The 24,208-nt window shown below is 41.0% G+C and overlaps 1 protein-coding gene across 4 annotated transcripts in view; it reads right to left on the reverse strand.

The window, feature by feature from the left end:
• Ttll7 (tubulin tyrosine ligase like 7) overlaps window positions 1-24,208 on the reverse strand; it is a 120,836-nt gene that overhangs the window by 25,841 nt on the left and 70,787 nt on the right. For all 4 annotated transcript variants that reach the window (XM_041648013.1, XM_041648006.1, XM_041647937.1 and 1 more), the window contains 6 exons: window positions 23,407-23,542; window positions 20,294-20,380; window positions 14,945-15,149; window positions 11,095-11,306; window positions 10,064-10,198; window positions 7,655-7,735 (listed from right to left, as the gene is read on the reverse strand). In XM_041648013.1, coding sequence (XP_041503947.1) covers window positions 7,655-7,735; window positions 10,064-10,198; window positions 11,095-11,306; window positions 14,945-15,149; window positions 20,294-20,380; window positions 23,407-23,542 — 856 coding nt within the window. The remainder of the gene's footprint in view (window positions 1-7,654; window positions 7,736-10,063; window positions 10,199-11,094; window positions 11,307-14,944; window positions 15,150-20,293; window positions 20,381-23,406; window positions 23,543-24,208) is intronic.

Consider the following 24,208-nt stretch of genomic DNA (forward strand, 5'->3'; position numbering starts at 1 on the left):
CACAGTTACTTTTACAAAGATGTTAAGTTCTGCACAGTTGACAACTTATAGTCGAATGAAGACCCCTGAAAGCAGGCCTGCCATAGAAGAACCCCATCATGGAAGGAGAGCTGCTGAGAGCCCTTCCCTGCTGCTCTTCCCAGGTGGGCTCGTCTCTTGCTCTACTGAGGCAAAGGAAAGGGAGCTGTGGTAACCATGACCACAGCAAGAAAAACTGCTACAAATGAATTGCTCGTGTGGGTTCCAGAGCCTCTGTCTCGCAGTTCCCCATCCACCACATCCAGAGGCCTCCTGGCAAGATCCATTTTTCTCTAATTAATATCAGCCCTTCCTATTCTTTGAGTGCCAAAATCCAAGACATGAATTCTTCAGCCCAAACTAGAATTATCTATTAAATAAACTGTGTAGGAGAATGATCATAACTGTTGAGCTAGTGTGAACTATGAGACATTATTAGCTTTTTTTTGGCAGGGGGAGAGAATGGGTACTTTATTGTATCTTAAAACACACAGGAAATATAATACCTTTGGAAAGTAATTGACCAAAGGAAGTAGCAAAATGGGAGTCCAAATAGGGAGTAAAATCTGTATAAACTGAAAATAAAGATTCTGGAACCTCACACTGGTACAGCCTCTTCATCCCCTCGAAGAGCCTCTCAGGAACTCTTAACTGAAGAGCACAAGTATTCATGTAGTAAATTGCCATGTCGGAGCTGATGTTATAGCATGTACATGTGATAGTAAATTCACAGGCAAGCACTTATATTCACTTTGAAATTTCACATCCTCCTAAGCATGACCCTTAAGCATATGGAAGAGTCCTTTCTACTCACAGACTGCACTCTACCCAAGTCCATCCGATGCTCACCCCATATTTACCAGCATTCTTACACCACATGCAAAACACGAAGTACCATTTCACGTGTGGCTGCACGCGTGTATACGCCAGGTTACTAAAGAAAGGAGGATACAGACAGGTGCCAGCTTGCTGATAAGAAAACTCAAACACAGAGTCTAGACTGAACTGGTCTCACGAATGTGTACAGCAAATTTCCCACTAGTGACTATCCATGAGACTTGGTCACTTTGGGACAGATTAGAGCAAACTGACTCTATTTGAGGTGCTAGGGCCAGAGAGTCAGGACAGACAGTGATGTTTGAAATTGAGGATTACAGATGCTGCCAAGTGCCAATCCACGGGTGGTTAGAGCCCGGAGGTATAAGCCTCCAAACTGAGGGCCTAAGCTTCTAAAGAATTGGTGCTGTCCGTCTCACGGTCTACTCTGCCTTCCCTAAGGCTGTGACTCTGGTCATAACCATCCGGCACTGACAGAAGTTTTCTTTTCCTACACCCAGACCCTCTGGTTAGAACAGAAGGACCCCAGGCAGGTGGCTGACAATATCTTAGCCTATAGTGATATATTATTTATGTTTTATTAAATAAAGCTTGCCTGAAGATAAGAAGGTAAAACTAAACCACTAAGAGGCCAGGCACTGGTGTCATACACCTTTAAACCCAAGATTTGAGAGACAGAGGCAGATGGATCTCTGTGAGTTCAAGGTCACCCTGAGCTACACAAACTCAATGGAAAAACAAATCCAAGTGCAGTGGCTCACATCTTTAATCCCAGTACTAGGGAGTCACCTGCCTTTAATCCCAGGACTAAAGGGGAATATAAATGGGAGGAGACAGAGGTCAGGGCTCAGTCTGTAGTCGCTCAGCCTTGCGAGAGGTAAGACTTTTCTAGTGGCTCAGCTGCCTTGCATTTTTGACCTTCAGTTTGGACCCCAAATCTGTCTCTGGGTTTTTATTATTCATGCTACAAATGGTACCCAAATGTTTAGCAAAAATTTTCACATAAAGCCTGAGAAAGCTTAAAAAAAAAAAAGATTCTACATAGACAAAAACAGACTCAAGCACAGCTCCTTGCTTGGCAAGTCTCTTTACTCCTACAGGCTCTGTTTGTAGAGACAAGCAGAGGCACAGTTCCTTTAAGAGAGGATACCTGACTCAGCATTAGCAGGAAAAACAACATGGTGGCTCTTTTAAGAGGCAGTGCTACCAAACACATGTTTATGAACAGTCAGTGACGTACTTCTTGGTGGTAGCATGGACCTAGAAACTCCACAAAGTTGTAGCAATAAACATAGTTCCTGCCAATATTTCCATCATGAAGCTAGACTCTCAGGAAGCTAAGGAATGGGCGGAACCAGTCACCAAAGCCACAGCTTTAATCCTAGCCATGCCTCTTAGCAGACTAAAGACTCATGTGGTCAGAAAAAGACAGAGATTGACAGTAAAGACAAATTCAGATGGGGGAATGCCTCTAAACTGTTTACAGTGTGTTTAAAAATATATGTAGGCTTGGGAAAGAAAAGAAATTAGATAGAGAAAGTCCTTTAAAAAAGAAATAGAGTAACCAGGCATGATGGCACGCCTTTAATCCCAGCACGTGGGAGGCAGAGGCAGGAAGATATCTGTGAGTTTGAGACCAGCCTAGTCTAGTTCCATCCAGAACAGCCAAAGATACACAGAGAAAGCCTGTCTCAAAAAAAAAAATCCAAAATTAAAAAATAAAAATAAAAGAAATATAGTAAAAAGAAAAAACACATAAAGATAGAAAATACACAGAGAATCTGGATAGTGTACATTATTGTGCTGTCTTTGAATTAGTTTGACTGCTGAGGAAGGAGCAACGGCTACTACAAGACATCTGATTATAAATGCTGTTGGATTAAACCAACCTATATATTTTAAAAATATCTTGACTTCAAAATTTAAGTCAAAAGACATGTTAATTAGGGAGAGAGGTTCTGCTTTTATTTCCACAGGAAATGAGAGGCTGTGGATTCATTCTCATTTAAGGAGACTCAGGCTTGGTGAAGGAAGACCCCCTGAACAGTGTCTGACATGAGCGGATGGCCCGGATGACTCAATGTCTCAAAGCACATCTGCTACAGCTGCTTCCGAGTTCTGCATACACAACAGCATCAAAGCTGCTGGCTGAGATGATCAGGCCTCACTGAATACTCCAGTCAGGGCTTGACCATGATCCTAAATTTTCTCTGGGCTTTCAAAGATTACCAGTGCCCCCAATCAGCAGGAAGCAGCCTAGAAAACTATGCCCATATTTCCCCCTCCCCCTAAAAATGGATTAAAGGCCTGGAATCAGAGCCCAGTTCCATCTCCTTTCCTTACTTCCTTGGGACATGGAGTCAGACATGTCCATCTCTCTCAGCCATCCCTCCACTTGTAAAAAAAATCATTGTACCTTGAAAAATATAAAAATGCATAAAAGAACATGGGAAAATGACACCAAATAGCATCTCTTCCTTTCTCTTGGTTCAGTTAACTTTACTCTAGAAATGAGTCATCATAATTTGGCAGAGTCTAAACAAATAGGGGTTCTTTGAAATGGGATCTCACTATGTAACCATGGCTAGCCTGGAGCTTGCTACGTAGACAAGGATGGCATTGCATGTTATATTCATCCAGCTGTCTTTCCCTCCTTAATGTTGGGAGTGTAGGGTTTGCTACTACATGGCTGCTTTTTAAAAAAAAAAATGATGCCAGATATGTATGTAAGTAGGTAGGTAGATGGATAGATTAATTTTGGGGTAATGAATATGGTACAATATGTATTGTGACTTGCTTCTTTATTATAGGGTATCTTTTTAGGATAGTATCAAATGGAAAACTTCACTGGATCCTCTCACAGCCTCTCTAAATTCCTAAGTGGAAAGACAGCATAGAAATTTTTATCTAAGACCCTTAAAAGCAGATGTCAATAAACATGGCTGGACCTTCACATTTAAATAAATTAAAACTAAGTTACAAACTCAATTCCAAGGTCACAGTAGCCACATTTCAAGCATTCAGTAGCCTCCTGCAACTGGTAACTACTGTATTGAACATCACAGACACGGACCTTACCCGCATTTGCAGAAAGCTCCTAGGAGCTGAGCTCACAAAATATCGGCCCGGAACTCCTGGAATTTTTATCTCACTTGGCTATTCACATTGGAGCTCACCATTCAGGATGCAGGGGGGAAACAGAGATGAAAAATGGAGGCCATACACACTCAATAGGTTCCCTCTTTTCCAACATGAACATGGTCCATCTTATCTCCAGATAATTCAGAAGGAGAACCAGACAGCAGAAGGCATCAGCCTCCCATAGACCCTGCATTGAGCCTGCTTCATGCTGTGCCTTCCCCCATGACAAAGAATGTTCAAGTTATTTTACTACCATGTTTGTTCCACCAGTCTTAAGTCACAGGCTTGAATTCTATATTCTACTCATGGACGGTTCTAGAATAGTCTTCAAGCAAATGCAACTGAATTCCATGGATGTTCCAGGTCTTTTTAACCATAAACCCACTGTGAGCACTCCAGCTGCTTCTGGTATTTGACTTTTCTAAATAGCACTGTTCTAATGTTGATATGTGGAAATCTTTTCTATTATTCAGGATGAAAATCGACAGGACACGGGCCAGAAATGGTTTTTCCGAGTCACAAGGTTATGAGCACCTGTGATCTAACAGGTCCCGTAAATGACCTTTCTGAAGCGTTAGACACATGCACCGATGCTGGAGCAAAGGCTCTCTTGGCCATGCTAGTCCCGCTGGTGTGCAATATCCATCTTATTAATTTTGACCAATATGAGAGTTTCCACCCGCTATTGCTTCATCATTAGTGAGGCCAAGGATCTATTTACATGCTAATTGGTTGTTTGAAGAGCCATTAAATTGTCTCTACATAGCCTTCTTATGCACTTTACCGTGCTACTTTCTGCAGACCAGTTTGTCTTTGGCTGATTGATTAGTAAGAATCACCGCTTCACCCCTGTTACCTTTCATTTTAGATGTACTAAATAGATCTCTCCTCCTCAAACCACCCCTGCTGGCACAATACCCTCACTCTTTAATTTGGTTTAAGATGGTTTTGTCCCCCCATTTGTATGGTTTTTGGTTTTGATTTTTTAAGCTATGGTTTCACAGTATTGCCCAGAATGATCTGGGACAACCTTGGTGCCTCGGATTCTTGAACACTGGGGCTATAGAGAAGAACCACTACATGTGATTTTAAGTTTTCATATAACGCCGGGCGGTGGTGGCACACGCCTTTAATCCCAGCACTCAGGAGGCAAAGGCAGGCGGATCTCTGTGAGTTCGAGACCAGCCTGGTCTACAGAGCTAGTTCCAGGACAGGCTCCAAAGCCACAGAGAAACCCTGTCTCAAAAAACACACAAAAAAAAAAAAGAAAAAAAAGTTTTCATATAACTTGTTGGGACCAATTGAGTCCTGGCCTTCAGCTGCTCTTACCTGCTAGAGCCTTCTAATTGAAGTTACTAGAAGCTGTGCCTAGCCTAGAGGATCAGAGGATGGAATTTTCACCTGTTGGCCATTGACTGCAGGGTATTTAAGCCTCCATGGTGCTATTAAAGAGGGGCTTTTGTACCAGTGATTAGAGGTCCGAGTGTCGGTCTGTCTTTGCGAGTGTTTCCTCAACCTCCAGCCCCTTGCCCGAAGCTCGTGAACTGGGTTCTAGCGCATAGAGCGCATATGGGGGAGGGCGGTGCGTGGCAATAACTAAACATTTCAGGCTTTCCCTTTAACCTCTCTTTGTCAGGTCTTTCTTAAGACGCTGTTTCCCCACTTTACGACTATAATCATCTTTCTGCATTTCCTTTTGTCTTAATGTTTTTTCATGTTACATACATCATGTGTTCCCATCTTACATACATCATGTTTCCCCATGTTACATACATCATGTTTTCCATGTTACATACATCATGTTTCCCCATGTTACATACATCATGTGTTCCCATCTTACATACCAATTGTACCCTACAAGGAATTTATTTTGTGTACGTTAAGAAATAAGGTTCCTTATTTTCTTGTGAAATAACCAATTGTTCTGACATCATTGCATTAGTTGCTTTTGTTCCTGTGGTACAATGCCCACCTCCCAGTCTTCTCTGCAGCTCTACCTCATTCTCTCCTCAGATCTCACTTTTTCCCGCCATCTGAGACCCCTCATCTTCCCTCTGACTACAACAACTGCTCTTGGCTAGACCAAACCTCAGTTTACTCAGGAACATGGTGCTGCCCAATCCTGGCGGTCATTCTTCCAGGCCACTGCCATCGAATCATCAACACACAATCATCTTTAGGCAGAAAAACCCTCTCTGATTTCAACTCTCTCCTCACTACCACCATTTTCTTTTGTCTTCTTTCCCCAATTTCTTGAGACCTGCCTGCAGCAGCTAGAGCTTTTTTTTTTCCCTTTTCAAGGTACAGTAATTGGATCCCTTCCAGCTAATTTTTGCTCCCCACCATTCCTCGAAATTTGTGATCACCACTAACCTCTATGTTTGCCCAAAATGACAGAGAACTTGGTGCTCACCTCCTAGAGGCAACTTCCAGCACGGCCTATGGCCCACTAGTCTGCCATGAGGACGACGCCCCTGGGCTTCAGTGACTCTCTGTCCTCACTGTTTTCCACACTGCACCTCCTGTCTCTCCTCAGCCATCTTCAGAGACCCCCCTAATTCCTGCACAGAGGGGATTTCGTTCCCAGAAGCCTCTTATCTTCTAACAAACTCTCCACGTGGTCCCTTCCAGCCCCATTCCTTTAACTACCTTATAGACTCCTAATCTTTCTTATCTCCATTCCCAAGCTCAGTTCTGCCTTCATGTTCATATGAACATCACTTATATCACATTTATCATCGCTTTGATATCTAATCAGTACATCAACATAACATATCTAAGATCAAAACGGGGGGCTGGAGAGATGACTCAATGGCCCCAAGCATTTGTTCTTGCAGAGTTCCCATGTTTGATTCCTAGAATCAATATGGAGGGAGGTTCATAAGTGCACAGAACTTCAGTTTCAGGGAATAAGACACCGTTTTGGACCTCTCTGGGGTCCTGGATGCATGTGGTGCACAAATGTAGACTCGGGTACACACATACACACATAAACCCACACAACAAATGGGCAGAATCCCACCCAGGCTAGCACCACTGTGCTAAATACTCCCTCGTTCCCGCCTCAGTTACCCTACAAGAATCCTAGCTCCTTTCTATTCCAACTGTGCCACATTCTCTCTGCGGCAATTTGACTCCTCTCAAGTAGTTCTCAGCCCTTTAAAATTACAAGTTGAACTATAAATGTTTTCCCAAACTTTTCCAGTCGCCTCTCATGTGCAAAACTAAAACCTGATCTTCTTGTAAGCCATAAAGCTGTCATCTGAGCCCTGCCTCGCCATCCAAGCTCATCTCTTACCGCTACTGCAGCACTTACTCTTTCAGCAAAAAATGAGTTCATTTTACAAGATAATTAAATTATCATATATAGACACACATATATAAATATGTTAATAAGAAAATTGCCTCTGTGGCCCTTCTGCTCCTCAAGCTAATCTCCACTTATGATCTCTGTTCCTGCCCCGCCCTCTGCCGCCACAAGGATCCACAGATTTCCGCACAGCTAAACTGCCTTGTCCTCAATCTACTTTTCATCCTCACGATCTAAATCCTTGTCTAACACAAGCAAATCAATGTTCACATATAAAATTGCTATGAATTTGGTCACAGGTTTCAGCTTAATAAACACACAAAGGGTAAAAAGATGCATGTCACTCACTTTTCGTTGTTTTACGGAGTCCAATTTTATGAGCCAATATGAAGCCACTTTTGTTTTATAATGTTTCCAATTATCCATGATCTGTGGGGGAAAGACGTTAACAGATTTAACCTCGAATGCTCACCAAGGCGGTAGATAAATGTATTAGCACCGATTCTATTAATTTCTGCAGTGGAAACACCATTAGACTACTTATAGTGAAACTCCACCACTTGCACAAGCCAGAGGTTTTAAATCCAAAGCCTTTTCTTCCTTTTCACTAAGAATAATATCACCCAATGAATATAAGTCAGAAATCTGTAGACACACATATTCTAGACAGAAATCCAGCCTATAGGGTTTTCATCTTGCTATGTTACCCACCTAGTAATAGAATATTAAATAATACATTAAAAGTCAGCCTATATCCAATTAGGATTCTACTAACCCATTCTCTGTATGACCTGTATCACAATAGCATTTCTCAACATATATTCTAGTAGCATATACTGTAGCAAACATTCAAGTCTGGAACATAGGAGACAGGCAGCAAAGAATCTAATGTACAATATTAGTTATGGTTCATTAATTATATATTCCTGGTAATCTTCTTTATAATCATAATAGTCACAAATATTAGTTCTACTTTCTCTTCTTCTAATAAAAAATAACCTTAGCAGGGCTGAAGTGATAGCCCAGTGGCTAAGAGCATTTGTTACTCTCGTAGAGGACCTGGGCTTGATTCCCAGCATCCATCTGGTGATGCACAAATGTAACTCTTGTTCTAAGGGATTCAACACTTTCTTTGACCTCTGAGCATCAGCACACATGTGGTGTATACACATGCATGCAAGCAAAGTATCAAACAAATAAAATGAAAAAATTTTAAAAGACAATGGCAGATCATAAAAACAAACAGAAAATGATGTATCTGGTGCAAAGTTACTGGTTTTCCTTAAAAATAAACACTGTCAAAATAAGTAACCGCTTATCCAGCTGGTGGCACAGTGCCGTGGGCAAAGGTGCCCACTGCCACATGTGACAACCGGAATTAAGGCGCTGGGACACGCATGGCGGTAGGAGACAACTGGCTCCCTGAAGGTGTCATGTGGTCTCCACATGTATGCCATGGCATGTGTCTGCTCACGCACATACAAACACTAAACAAAAAAATAAGTGTAATTTAAAATTGTAAAACATATCAGCATAATGCCTGATATTCAACCTAAAGTTTCTTTTGTTATAGCAAATAGCAGCTCCCCCACAGACAACATACCACTTTCGTGTTTGAAAAGTCTTTATCACCAAAAATGCAAAACATGTGGATACTTTATTATCTAATAACAAAAATATGATGCTCTTATGGATCTTTACAACAAGAAAGCTTTTTCTTGTTTTATTATTATTTCCATACACTTGATTTATAAAGCAATGTGAACAGTAGAATGAGCCAGTGTAAACTGTGGTTGTTATTCTTCATATGACCACTAGATGGTGCCTTGTCTTCTGGGAAAAAAAAACACAACCTACCCGACCCTACTCCAAACAGCGTTCTATAGCTGAAGAATGACCTAAGAATGGCCATTTAGAAAGCGTGTTGGGTGCAGGAAAGAAATGTACTTCTACCAAATCATTTCAGTAACCTTAGATTTTCTTTTCCAAGATAGGAGCTGAGCCTCTGAAACTGCCGTTTCCAAAGCCTCCACTGGGTGGCAAATGAAAATAACCCAAACACATGGTGTGCTAGGCATCACCTTTAAATCTTTCTGTCGTTTTTGAGCAGGGCACTGCTATTATCCTCGCATCTCTTTTCACCTTAGACTTCTTCAACTCAGTAAACTTTTCCATAGAAAAGTTTATCCTGATATTTCTCTGATCACGAAGAACAGTTATTTGATGTTAATTATTCTCACTTGACAGCCTCATTAGATGACAAAATGTTCCTAATATCTAAAATAAAAGTTTCTGGGGCCTAAAGGGAAGAGAATTACATTTCCTATGCAATTAAGTACAATTCGACAAGAAAACACATTTTTGTTTCGATGCATGGGAGCCATGCGTCCATGCACACATGCATGCTGGTGTGTATACATGCTTGTGCATGAGCATGCACACCTGTGGATGGCAGAGCTCAGTCCTGGTTGTCTGTCCTCCAGGGGGCAATTACCTTGGATTTTTAAGATCCAAACTCTCACTGGGAACTGGGGCTCACCAGGTACCCTGGGGTAACTGCCATAGAATTACTGAAATCGTCCTGCCTCTGCCTTCCACTTCCCAGGGCTGAGACTACAGGTGCATGTCATATGCCAGGCTCTAACGTAAGTGTTGGGGATCCAACTCAAGACCTCATGCTTGCCCCGCAAGCATTTCGCCAGCGGATCCTGTCTCCCAGTCCCAGGGAACACATGCTCAGGCTTGCTGGATACTCACATCTTCTATCATCAGCTCAGACTCTGCATCCGACTTCCCTGGAAAGCGGATCCTCATGTCCTTCAGCACAAACAAGGTCTGGCTTGTGAGGTTGTCCTCCTGTTCTTTTGTTTTCAATTGCCGCAAAGACTCATTCTTAAATTTGAAAGAATACAGAGATGTGGAGGGGGTCTTACTTCACTGTGCCAGTATCATTTAAAATATATTTCTAGGTAAAAATGATGTGCTTTTAAATTTTAAATGGACATTTGTGAATTTTTAGCATCAAATTGGTTATTATTAGCAAGGATATATTTTATATTTCCTCCTGGTTGCATTTTACCGTGCTCAAGGTATAAATCTTAAATATGAGTATTTTTAAAGGACTTCCTAGTCTCTTTCATTTACTGCAAATTCTTGGTTTATAAAATAAAATCAGTCATTGTTATAAAATGAATGAAATCACTTGATTTCCTGAGTTTTACCCTGGGAGACATCAGTGTTAGTGTTAGTGAAACAAAGACTAACTAAATCTCTGGTCTAGCTCCAGGAAAATGTAATAGACCCACAGACTACCTCAACCCTAAGTTTCTGTAGTTTATGCTGAAAAGGGGATATGATATGTTAATTTAGTATGCAGAAAGCATTCTGAATAGCATTGTAACCAGGCTCTATAAATATAATTTATCAGTTTTTAAACTACTGATCTAATATTTTAAGAGTTATTTTCCATACAATAAATGTGCTTGTGTCTACAGATGCCAATAAAACACTGCAGAACCATGCATTTCCTCGGATGATTGCCAACAGCATTGCCCTCCTGTACCAGGAAATGGAAAATAAAGCAATGCTTCTTTCTACACATCATTGAGGTCTGTTATATGCTGGGGTCTACGATATGTGAACAATACAATTTCCAAAGGTCAGGAGTCAAAAAGCAGAAGAAATCAGGGGTTCCACTCATCATCTGCTCAACCAATCCCGTTGCCACCTACATTCTGAGTACAGTGTTTTCTGCAACCTTGAAAGGGCACAACCGATCAATAGCTTACCACCAGAGAGTGGGAGTTGGAAGAGCTGGTATCGGTACTGTTAGGCAGGTGTCTCGTGTAGGAAGAAGCACGGTTTAAGGAATGTGACCGAGAGGCTGAAGTTGGTCGTGCTAACGGTATCACTTGTTGAGAAGAAAAGGGGCGCACATCCCCGTTGGAAGGTAAGAGAGCAGAGATGGACCGAGGGCAGCTGACGGAACGCCTCATGGAATCTATCGGTGATGGAGAAGCGGTGCTGTTAGTACACTTTCCTCCCTATTCGGTCACCATAGACTAATGATTAGACCAGGGGTGGCTGGATAACAAGGGTCAAACCCTAGACGCCGTCACAAGAGGGGAAATTTGGAATTAATTCTTCAATTTGAACAGCGCACATGGTACAAAACAGTTCTGGCATAGGAAGAACGGTTGCACCGGGGAATGCTGCAGACAGGACTTCAATTCTAAGTTCTTAATGTGAGAAGCATTCGAGAAACAAGGAAGGGGATGCACACTCATGAGGCACTTGTGAGCCAGGCATCCTCCAAGGTCCTGCACCTTAATGTCATACCTTACGGAAACCTCTGCAAGGAGTGTGTGTCTGTGTGTATGTGTTCATGTATGTTGAGTGCAGCAACATACAAGCCACAGCACACATAAAGAGTTCAGTTTTCAGTTCCCGCCTTCAGCCTTTTTGAGACAAGGTCTTCTCACCATCATCACCCACAGCTGTGGACACAAGAGTAGCTGTCACCCGAGGACAGGGATTCTTCTGGCTTAACCCCTCCCCCGCATCTTGCCATAGGAACACAGAAGTACAGAAACGCGACTGAGCCTGGCATCACCTGGTTTCTGGGAACCCGCACTCAAGTCCTCACACTGACACAGTGATTATTTCACCCACTGCACCATCTCTCTAGCCAGGAGAAGAAATTTCTGTTGTCTGTTTTTCCCAAAGGACCACAGCAAGATGGTGGCCAAGGTCAGCTGCCTAAAGTCCTCAGCACTGAATGCTCACAGCCTCCACTTTCCTATAATGCCACCGTTATCTATTAGCCTTGGGTGGAAACTGGCTGTTAGAGTCTCTGTGTAGGTTGGAGAGCTTACATTTTGCAGCAAAGATCACAGGAAGAAGGAAAGGAGAACAGAGACAGGGTAAAGAGATAAGGTATAGAATCCAAGGCCAAGAATTAGAGTCACAGAACATAAGAATATTATGAAGAATATTTGAATGTAATTTAAATACAATAAACTAGTAAAAAGAGCTGCAGCAAACTGGTGTAGTCTTATTCTCTCTCTCTCTCTCCCTCTCTCTCTCTCTCTCACTCTCTCTCTCTCTCACACACACACACACACACACACACACATACACACAAATAATTTCAACAGCAAAATATTTAAGTGAAGAAAAAAATTAAGTCAAAGAACAGGACTGTTACCAGAATAAATATCTAATGAAGCCATCAACTATCTGCCCTTGTGCATTCTGGGAACACTGATGAAAGTGAATTACACGGCCATGGTAATCTACGGCTCATGACCTGGAAAAAGATAATTGCTCAACACTGTCAGCATTTTTATCTTTTCTTCTGCTCGTTTGTCCTGCAGATCCTCCATTCTGAATTTGTTCTCTGTTTGGAGAATAGATCAGTCTTCATTAAGGAAATATTTTAATTAAACTCACATGAAGCCAGGTTGCATACCCAAATATCTCTCTTCATTGGCTGTTGAAAAGAATTCAAACTTTGTAAAGGTGATAGTTATGAATGGCAGATTTAGGGGTGCACTTCTAAAAGATACTGGGAACGTGTGGTAAAAGAAAAACTCTATGTTCTGGAGAGCATAAAATACACGCTCATTCAAGTTTTAGGAGATGCTGTTTAAAAAACAAACAAAACAAAAAAAAAACCTTGTTTGTTGCAAGTATTAACTTCCTTCTGTACCTGTGACCCAGCACTCCTTAACAGTCACTTTATAGGAAGAGAAAACCGGCCAGTTTACCCTTAAAAAACATTAGTTACAAAGGTCACATATTTAACATACAACAATAATACAAAGGCCATGTCTTCAAAAACAATTCTAAACCATTTGCTCCAAGCTACACTGTAGGTCTACCATCTTTGTAAGCCTAAGGTAAGGATTGAGTAGGTAAAACCTGCTCATTGGTCAGAAGGAAATACCTTCTCAAATCAGCTCAGATTTTTGCTTTTCACCTACATACCTGGAAATTCAGACAAGAAAACTAGAGTAGTTTGATATACTGGTGGTAGATTAGGAAACATAGTTGTGACTTAACATCTATAAATTATGGGAGAAGAAAGTCTTTTATGTTATGTGTGAAGCTATAATAATACCCTAAGTCCATTGACTGCATAAGAAAGTGTTACTCTTGGTCTGGATTTTGTCCTTGGTCATCAGTTTATAGAGGATTTGTGATTATGAGACTCCTACTGTAAGATTAAAGAATGAATACGAAACAAAGTGAAGCCCTGGCTATAATCTCTGCCTAAATATACAGTAAGGATATAAATATGTAATTGGATTAGACTTACTTAAAATTTCTACATCAAAATGTGTTTTATTCTGTCTCCTACTTTATGATACTCTATCTGACCAGGGCTCTTTAGACTATTGGCCCCAGAGCATAGAACAGTCCCAGAGTTGTAAAACTCTATGGAAATTTTCCTCTCCCTGACCCATAGCCCTCGTAGGTTCAAGCTATGAAATAATAGTCACATTAGCTAACAGGCAAGCGATCTAAAACCCAGCAAAATCTCAACATAAAAATGTCAGATTCCAGAATAAAAACTGAGTCATACCATCCAGAGACACACTTACGGGATCCTTAAGGAAAAGAAGGGAGGGAGTATAACTTTCAATTGCTGATACTTGGAAAATTTCAGTCAATATGATGGAACACGGTACATTGTTTCCTATCCAAATATACAAACCTTCCTTGACAAGAGCAAGGGAACATGTATCTCTATGGAATATTTGGGGAGAAATAAAACCAAAGTGCTGTTTCTCTGAATTCTTCATGTTTTAGTTCTTCTTTCCTTGGGGCTCTTTGCTACAAGTCTCGAAGGCCAGTTTTAAAACACATTATCAGGCCCCATATATACTAAACATTGCTGGGAATCAGATGTGCAAAGGCTCCAGCTATGTTTACTGCAATGCTGAGCTGGCTGCTTTGAAACCTTGGGACACTGTGTGCTATGCAAATGGCTGTGTGACATGGGTGTTAAGATAGTCCTAGTTCAGAAGTGGCAGCAAGAAGGTGTTTTTTTTTTTAAGGAAAATGGAGATAATTAGGTTCTATATTTGAGGGTGAGTGCCACATCAAGAGGCCAGACTGTGGATATCTGGGATTGAAGAAAGGAAAAGAAAGAGAGTGAAAAAGAAGAGAGAAGAGAGAAGTTGGTTGCTTTCCTAACTACCCATGATGTGCCCAAAGTCCTGATTGACTGCTTACCCAGGATGGAAGTGAGAAGGAGCAAAATTCAACTGTTTCAGAGCGAGGTGACAGTGCCAAATGAAGTAGACAAAAGGGAGACACTGAAGCAGAGATGATGTGGCCCCCAACGAGAACTCATCCTGCCTAAAAGAGCTGTCACATGTTTCTAAAACCCATGCCACAACTGAGCATACGAACTACAGAAGATAGGAGGACGGAGCCTTAGTCCCATCCAGTTACTACTTGTAAAGTCTGAGAGGGGACGGACTGGGCTCTGGCCAGGTAAAGAACACAAGGGGTAGAATACGGGTCCCCTCACACATGACAACACTTCTTTTGGCCCAAGGACTTTTTATTGAGTTCGAGAGTTTCAATTCTATAGCTCTTCGTGTATCAACGTAGGAGAGATTGACTTACTGGATTGTTGAATTAGTTTGCAGTGACTGGTGTGTTTAAGGTTATACGGGGCTTGTTCTCGTCTCTTCTGGCACAGTTCCTTTTCATTCTCATCCAGTTCTGAACTGCTGCTGCTGCTGCTGCTGCTGTCATAGCTGCTCTCGCTGCTGTAGTAAGACTTCTGTTTCTTCATCACCTCCGCGCATTCTGGCATGCAACACAGGGGCTGAAACACAGTGACATGCCATGCATTTAGAATCCCCTGGATAGTCATTATTTTTAATCCCCCCACCCCCATGCTCGCTGCCTATTGGTGAATATGGAAGTCTCTCTCTACTGCTTCGTACTTTTTAGCCAATAGAGCACACACTGCTGTGAATACTCCTTCTCCAATTATATGGCTCAGTCCTGATGAGGACAATGCTGTTTCTATATAACTGCAATTAAAAAGTATAGTTTCTGCAAACAAAGAACAAAAATATTTGATCGAAAAAATATAACTATCATAAGCCATAATCTGCTTTTGTTCACTCTACTTAGAGGTGCTGTGGGAACTCCTTCAGCCAATAACCTTTAAGATACCAGATACTATAAATGCAGCTGTAAAACGTGCCATGCATGTTCTCTCTCTCCTCTCTCTCTCTCTCTCTCTCTCTCTCTCTCTCTCTCTCTCTTTCTCCCTCTGCTGCTCAATTCAGTTCCTGTTCCCCATTCATGCAGAGGACTGTGATCTGTTGTGAGTCTACCCCTAAATAAAGAACCCCTTATTATACTCAGTTCTGAGCTAGTGTGGGACTACTTTATAGCATCCATCTACACAGAGAGATTAGACATCAAGATTCATCCACTCAAAAGTGAGTGGGGGTGGGGAGGGAGAAAGACAGGCAAGAAGGACAAAGGAACTAAGGAAAACCATTAGAAGATCATGCCTTCAAGCCAGGAGGTGGTGGCACAAGCCATTAACCCTAATACTCAGTAGATAGAGGCTTGCAGAGCTCTGTGAGTTTGAGGACAGCCTGATCTACAAAAATAGTTCCAGGACAGCCAAAGAGGTTATGCAGAGAAATCCTGTCTCGAAAAAAAAAAAAAAAATCGGCTCAGATGATGTGCCGGAAGTAAGGCAGTGCTCACATAATCTCACGTGCCTAGCTCATGGTTGATATTTATTCATTCGTTTGTTTATTTATTTATTTAGAATCGAACCCAAGGCTGGTCTCATCAAGCTTTTCTGTATATTTGGGAAAATAAACATTTTACTCAATTTGTTATGGATGACTTGAGACCTTTCATAGAGAATTTCTAACTTTGACACAGTTTGGCCACAGTGGGTTAACTGCTTTGTCATCAGTATGACATCTTACAACATGGGATAGGAAAATCATTATGGTATGAAGCTTTTTGAACAGAGTGACTCTGCGCAGGTCTGATTAGCGTGGCGCTATGCCCTAATATTTTCAATAGAATCAGTCTACTTCCACTCCTCATGATAGATAAAGATACCAGGTGAAGGGACAGCAAGAGAGATGGGACGGCCTCACTTCAGAAAGTGTGTGCAAGACAGTTCTGTAAATGAGTTATTTTAAGCCTGCTTGCTAAACCCACCATACACCCCCTGTTCCTGCTGAGACAGGCTGCTGCAGTTGGAAACTAGTGGCTTTGTTGTTATTGTATATCATAATGAATTCTTTGGATGCCATGGGAGTTTACGGAAAGAAGCTATGTCCCTCCAGTGTGACCGTGTAGGATGAGAGGAGGAAGGGAGAAACATTCTAAGAAGCATCTAGAATACAAAGCAATCCAAAGCATGATGATGTAAAAGTTACAGCTTGTGCCAAAAAAAAAAAATGAAATACAACTAAAGCTGGAAAGGAGCTGAACACACTAGGTACCAACTTGTCTTTAAACATATGCTCTCCTTTTGATAGTCTAATATTTACAGAGTACTAAAAATGTTCAAGCAGAAATACATAAAAACGTTTGCCAGTAGCACAGTCATCAAACACACTGACAACCTTGGCAAACATGAACCCCAGAGAAAAGATGTCTCTTCAGAAGTTTAGCATGCCCCGAGAGAACAGTGGCACAATCGAGTTTGCAGGATGCCTTCCTTCAAGCAGAACACAGCTTATGCTTTCCCAGACATTGGCTACATAATTGTTCAGCCCTATACAAAAAAAGTCTCAGAGGAAGTGGACTGCCGAACCTTTGTGTTTCGCAAGCATACTGGTCAATCGATAAGTAAATAGGAGTCATAGCAATACAAACTCCCAGTAGAACGCCAAGATGGGATTTCGAAAGTGCAGTGACACAAATTGTGCTACTTGATTTTATTTACAGTTTAATTATGAAACCGAGAAGATATAAAAATAAATCAATGTATAGATATAAACAATTTATGGGCACCAACTTAAGAACATCACTACTACTTTATGTGTTATTTGTGGCTAATTAATGTTCCTAAAATTTTTAAATAAGTAAGACACTATTATTCATCCTTGCACAAAGTTAACAAAGGACATTTCAAAGTAATCTTCAACTAATGAAGACCTTGGTGACAGGTGTTCACCATGAAGCACTGTCCCTCTGAAATGGGAGCTCTCTTTAGACGTTTGGGTCACATTAGACACCCTGATGAAACTTAAATAAAAACTATAGATACTGTTCTACATTAATTGTGCTGTGCTCATCTACTTAGAAATGCTTCTGACTTTAACTAAATAATTAATTATGGAATTACCCAATCCATTTCATTTCAGCAAATACACTGTTAACTCTTCCTGTTCACCTCAGATGACAGAAGTTGGAAAATACACAATGGGCGCTCTTCCCTGAAACCCATCACACTTTCCTTTGGATGGTAAGTCTAATATGAAGGAAAATATATGATGCCTCAGGGCCTTTGTAGCATGGACGTGATGTCCCCAGGTAGTCTCAAGCTGGCTTTGGCAAACTGTGGTGATTGTTATGCAAATCTTAGAAACTCCAGGGGTACAACTGGTTGGTGCAAGGTACCTATAAGATATTCAAAGCTTGGGGCTGGAGATATGGCTCAGTGGTTAAGAGCACTGACTGCTCTTCCAGAGGACCCGGGTTCAATTCCCAGCACCCACATGGCAGCTCACAACTGTCTGAAGATCCAGTTGCAGGGGATCTGACACCTTCACACCAATGCACATAAAATAAAGTTAAATAAGGCATAAAAATACTAAAAAAAAAAAAGATATTCAAAGCTTAAAAACTCCTCAAATGTTTCCACAAATGGAGTCATGATTCATAAGGGCATTCACTTTTCTAAATAATCTAAGTATACTGTCTCACAGGAATTTTCAGCTGAGAATAATGTCTAACATCTGAGGTCTTCACACATGTACACCTTGCCAGGATCCCCTTGCATTATTTCCAATTCTCCCTCCTAAAGTCACAAACTCCCACACTTCCCTCATACCTGGTACAGCAGCATCACAACTACAGGGCTCTGTCTGGAATGTCCCTCTTCAACCACATGAGCAGGGCTCATTTTGCAACTCCAGTTCAAATGGAAATTCTGCCAGGAAGCTGTCTTCTGTCAACCCTTGTCATTTACACTCTATTCAAACACTCACCTCTTACACCTTGCTTTGACAAATACCTATCTACTCTCCAGCTAGCTAATAAGGATCTTTTGAGCACATTCAACAGTTCTGACCAATAGATTTGGGGGACATGTGATGTGTTAGGCACTCTTAGGTGCTACAGATAAGTTGAAAATCCATTTCTCACCTTCAAGGTATTCACAATCTCACACAAATAACGACTCATCACAAAAGCTCTAAAATGGCATAACTTATGGGAAAGAGGTGGAGGAGGAGTTAGAAAACTTAAGTCTACATGGTGGTACCAGGGCAAATTCACAGAGTATCATGGTGTAGCTTTGTTTGGAGGGAGTCTCAACTGATCTAGCAATGTATCGATGAGGGTTCTTTTCTCCACTGTTTTACTAACAGGTATTAAAGCATGAAAGCCTAACGAACATGTGTATGAATGCAGAGATGGCTTGAAAATGCCATAAATATAGATATAAATAGAGATAAAAAGCAACACACTGATAAATGTGCCTATGATTTCTCAAATTCAACTTCTTGCTTCCCTGCTGCTGAAGAATGTGTCATATATGAAACTGTAGAACATCACCACAAAACAGATGTTAAGTAAAGCAAACATCTGCCTCTCTTTGCCTACACAACAGCTTTTCCCATTCCTAAGTGCTGAATCTATCTTTATGGACACAATGTCAATGTCACTGAGTCAGCAAAAGAAGAGCTCCCCAAGACAACACAGCACAGAGATCCTGATATCAGTGCTTATTATACGCCGTTCACATGGCTATGCTGTGGAGCTGACCCAAATGTCAACAGCAGAGGAACAGACACGGAAAATGTGGTCCACATACACAGTGAAATTATCAGCCATTAAGAAATCAAATTCAAGAGGCTGGAGAGATGGCTCAGTGGTTAAGAGCATTGCATGCTCTTCCAAAGGTCCTGAGTTCAATTCCCAGCAACCACATGGTGGCTCACAACCATCTGTAATGCCCTCTTCTGGCCTTCAGGCATACACACAGACAGAATATTGTATACATAATAAATTAATTAATTAATTAAAAAGGAAACCAAATTCGTGTCCTTTATAGAAAAACAGATGCAATTGGAGATAGCCCTACCAAGTGAACTAAGACAGTCACAGATAAATATTGCATATTTTCTCTCGGTTGTGGTTCCTGGATTTTATACAGATACATAAAACCATGCACACATATTTAATATGATAGTAAGAATAAAAAAGTTCAGGAAGACAAGGGAAACTAATGGCATGAGAGGAGGGCAAGGAAAGGGAGAGCCGGATCATGCTAAACCAAACATACAATGTGGACATGCACAGTACGGCAACTAGACAGATAGAAGGGGCTCCCTATTAGCAATGTGGACATGCACTGTACAGGAATTAGATAAACAGACATAATGACTCCCCATTAATGTATCTCTAGAGTCACCATCTGCATTATCTATAATCCTATACATTTCTTTGTTAGTTATTTATCTGGGACTAGAACAAAAGCCTGACTTTGAACTTGGAAGAGGTAAGTCCTCCTCACTCCAGCCTATCTGAGTCACTAAGCATCCATTAGCACTTGGCAAGGAACCAAAAATCTAAAGGCAGCCAAAGAAAGAACACCTGTGAGTGTGAGATAACACCATTTGCCTGGTTTTACCTTTACTGGACACAAAATTCCTGAAGTTCCTATGCATCATAGCTCTTACAGGAAATACCTAGGAGGAATGGCTTCCCCTTGTGACATGGACTTTGGCACTATGCAAGGCAGAGACATTTCACCTTTGGTCCTCGGATTCTGGCAGTTTTTCCCATCAGCTTTTCATCATCAATTTCACATTGTTCCAGGAGATCCAAAATATCTTCCTCCTTCAAAAACATGATTAGAATTGTGATCACTAAGCAAATATAGACCTTTTACAAGTTCATTAATCTCGTCCAGCTCATGTTCAGTGATTATTCTAGAAGCTATGCAGTGGTAATTACTCGTACAAAAGAAGGAAATATAAAAGACAAACTCTCCAAGAAACTTACCAAATCTGATGATAAGCACAATACACAGCTAAGTCCATTGTGCAATCACCATATGCAAGTAAGTCCTTTCCAGCATACTACAAAAATCCCAGAACCCCCAACTTTACTAAGTGAGTTCACTGAGCACTAAGATGTGTAAAAGTCCATGCTCATTTCCCAGACTTCATCCTATTAATCATTCCTATACTGATTAGTATAATTTAATATTAAAACTCGACCCATGAAAACTGGCCTGAACGTTTCATTTAGAAAGAATTTAACATTAGAATTTGGTTAATGGGAACCATTTAGTGAAGCTACTTAGAAACATTTGTTATTGCAAGAATATTTTACAGCCTTAGGAAATATTTTCATTCTAGGACCATTACTGGTAGAGGAAATCTCTACGTACCCCAATAGCTTCCTCTGCTCCTCTAAATTTATTTTGAAGCCAAAGGTAAAAAATATGAGACTATACACCACCATTGGAAGTTGAACAAACCTGAACAACTGAATAATAAATCACCTCATTGTGTGATCCAGGCATGAACACTAACAAAACTATGTTCATATAACTGTGATTTAAACTTCAATATCCCCTTAAAGTTTACTGAAGAAAAAAAAAACTAGGAATCACAGCTCATAATAGAAGTGTATTCCAGTCTAGGAAAGATGGCTCTTAAAATGCAAAAGACTTGGCCTATGATCCTACAACAGAGTATACGGACAGCATCATTACAAACTCAATATCAAGGAAGATTTTGTTCAGAAGAAACATAATAATGAAAAATATTTTCATCCTAAAAACTCCAGATGAACTAATAGTCGCATATTTTAAAAGAGAAAGCTACAGATGAACAAAGAGTAAAGAAACTAAATTCTCCAGATAGGGTTAGGTTCTTCCCTAGAGAGCAGAGAGGTCGCTTTCCACTTTGGGGTCCTCCATCAAATCTTGGCAGAGGCTGCCATGGATAACTTCTACTGGGTAAAGTCTGTCACCTTTAGACATTATCAGGGTGATATATGAAGAGAGCCCACACAGAAATAGAGACCTTCAGCCAGCTCCCAGGTGTGCCAACATCTTATGTGACTTCCCAGACAAGTGAGTGAGGTCACCTAGGCATGCTAGCCCCAGTTAAAGGCAAGCATGTCTTCCCACACACAATTCATTCCAAAGAAAGATCAGAAACCATTCAGCTGTTACCAGTCAGGACCAAACAATAAGAAGCAAATAAATACAGAAGTTTGTTATGCTGCAATATATAACTAGTAGATCTTTCATTAAGATAAAGGGATAAAGAAGGGGAGAAAGAAAGAGGGAGGAGAAAAGTAGAGAAAATGTACAAGGGAAAAGAAAAAAATGAGAGAGATGAGAAGAGGAGAAAGGAGAAGGATACAGAAGTAATGTGGGATGTCTTTCTGTACACTGTGAATATATGTTGCTTTTACTGATTGATGAATAAAGCTGCTTTGGCCCATAGCACAGCAGAATATAGTCGGGCAGGAAATCCAAGCACAGGGACAGGTGAAGAGGGGCAGGGTCAAGAAAGACATCAACAGTAGCCAGAGGAGTAAGATGCCAAAGCATTACCAATAAGCCCTGGGTCATCTGGTGATACACAGATTAATAGAAATGAGTAAATTTAAAAGTAAGAGCTAGCTAGTAAAAAGCCTGAGCCAATGGCCAAACAATTATAATTAATATTAACCCTTTGAGTGATTATTTTATAAGCAGCTGTGGGACTGGGCAGGACACAGAAAATTTCCAGATAAAAGGAATAGAGATAAGGGGAAATGAAACAGATAAATAAAATGAAAGAGAGATGTGAGGGAGCATTTTATTTTTTAAAGATTTCTGAGACAGGGCCTTGCTCTGTAGCCCAGGCTGCTCTTAAACTCAATATGCCATCTAAGCAATCCTTCTGCCTCAGTTTCCCAATTGTTAGGACCTCATGCCTGTGTTTAATTACGTGCTCTCATTTGCCAAGTCTATGTAGCATCAAGACAAACTACTGCAGTGTTGACTATAATTTAAACCAGAGTGTCCCAAGTCATTGGGTTACTGCCATGCATTTCTTTATCCAGTTTCAGACATAAATCTATATTAGAAGAGATATTATAATATAATGAAATTACAATGCAATATCAGAATTATCTGCTCAAAGTTTATCCTGGTATGTATATTATTTATGAAGTTCCTTGGTTTTCTCTGAAATGTAACCACCTCAAAGAAAATTGTTTCTAAATGTGTGGCTAGGGTGGCACCCAATCTGTGTGTGTGTGTGTGTAAATGTGTGTATTTGTATAAGTACATGTATGTATGTGCATATATGTATGCCTGTGTACGTCTGTGTATATGTGTGTATGAAGTGTTTGTGTGTATGTGTATCTGAGTTCACATGTATGTATGTATTTGTATGGGTGCATGCAAACACACATGTGTGTCTATGTATACAGAAGTCAGTGGAAGCTCTCTACTCTATCACTCTGCCTTATTTTCTTGAGACAGGGTCTCTCCCTGAACCTGAACCAGGTTGGCAGACAGCAAGGCGAGGGATCTTCGTATCTCTGCTCCTGAAAGCATGTGTGGTGACAACTGGCTTTGTACAGGGTATAGAGCATTTGGAGTTAGGCCGTCATGCTTAGACAACAGCGATCCTGCCTACTGAGTCCGGTCCTTACCCTTCCCCCCCCCCCCCCCCCCGGTTCTTTACTAAAGACATAATGTTTGACTTGAGCATTTGGAGTCAGGCCGTCATGCTTAGACAACAGCAATCCTGCCTACTGAGTCCGTTCCTTACCCTTCCCCCGCCCCGTTCTTTACTAAAGACATAATGTTTGACTTGTTTTTTTTCTCTCTATGCAAACCGTCACCCTCTTACCCTCATCTTTTTCAGAGGATTGTTCAGTTCTCGCTGGAACGAAGCTGCTCGTCCTGACAGGAAGGTCTGGAAGGCAACAGCCAGCAAACTTTCATACTTTTCGAGCAGTGTTTTATCTTCAGGAGGATAAATTCTCCTACAAAAAGAAAATCAGAGAAACCCATTCCCTTAAAAGAATCCAACACAATTCAACAGTTAAAAATCAGCTGTTTAGAGAACCATTGCCCTCCCTGCTCCAAGCTAAGAAGGTGCTAGAAACAAACAAGAATGATTAAGGGGGAGTCACAAATATCCATCTGGTATACCAGTTAGCATTTACATAGAGGCATACACTGAATGTTTCACAGTGCTACAAGGTATAGCATAATGTCCGGCTGAAAAGAATGCTTGAAGAACAGGTTTTGGGCAGTTGGTGAAATACTGAACTTGGAGAGGAGTGTGCTGAGGACCTGGGATAATGCTGACGGTATCAGGGGTGTGCTGAGTACGTTTGAGGAGAGCGTACTGAGGACCTGGTGCTGGCGTGTGTTGATGCTATGCAATTACAGATATTCATCTAGATGATCTTTTGGGGCAAGGAAATGAGAACAGGGTAGATGCTGAGTGGAAAAACTATTTTAGCCTCTCTTTGCAACTGTGGAAGTGGTAATGTCAGGAAAGAACATCTAACAAAAGGATAGGAAAATCCACACCCCTCCACCACCCTTTGCTGAATTCTGAGGAGGCAATGTCAGCTGGGAGGATGGAACATCTTTCTAAGAACATTAGGATACCTTTCCCTGCTTCCCAGGGTATTGAATAC

The sequence above is a fragment of the Microtus oregoni genome, unplaced genomic scaffold (assembly GCF_018167655.1).
Source record: "Microtus oregoni isolate MIOR12 unplaced genomic scaffold, Mior012 000000F_ref0000247, whole genome shotgun sequence".
Taxonomy (NCBI): domain Eukaryota; kingdom Metazoa; phylum Chordata; class Mammalia; order Rodentia; family Cricetidae; genus Microtus; species Microtus oregoni.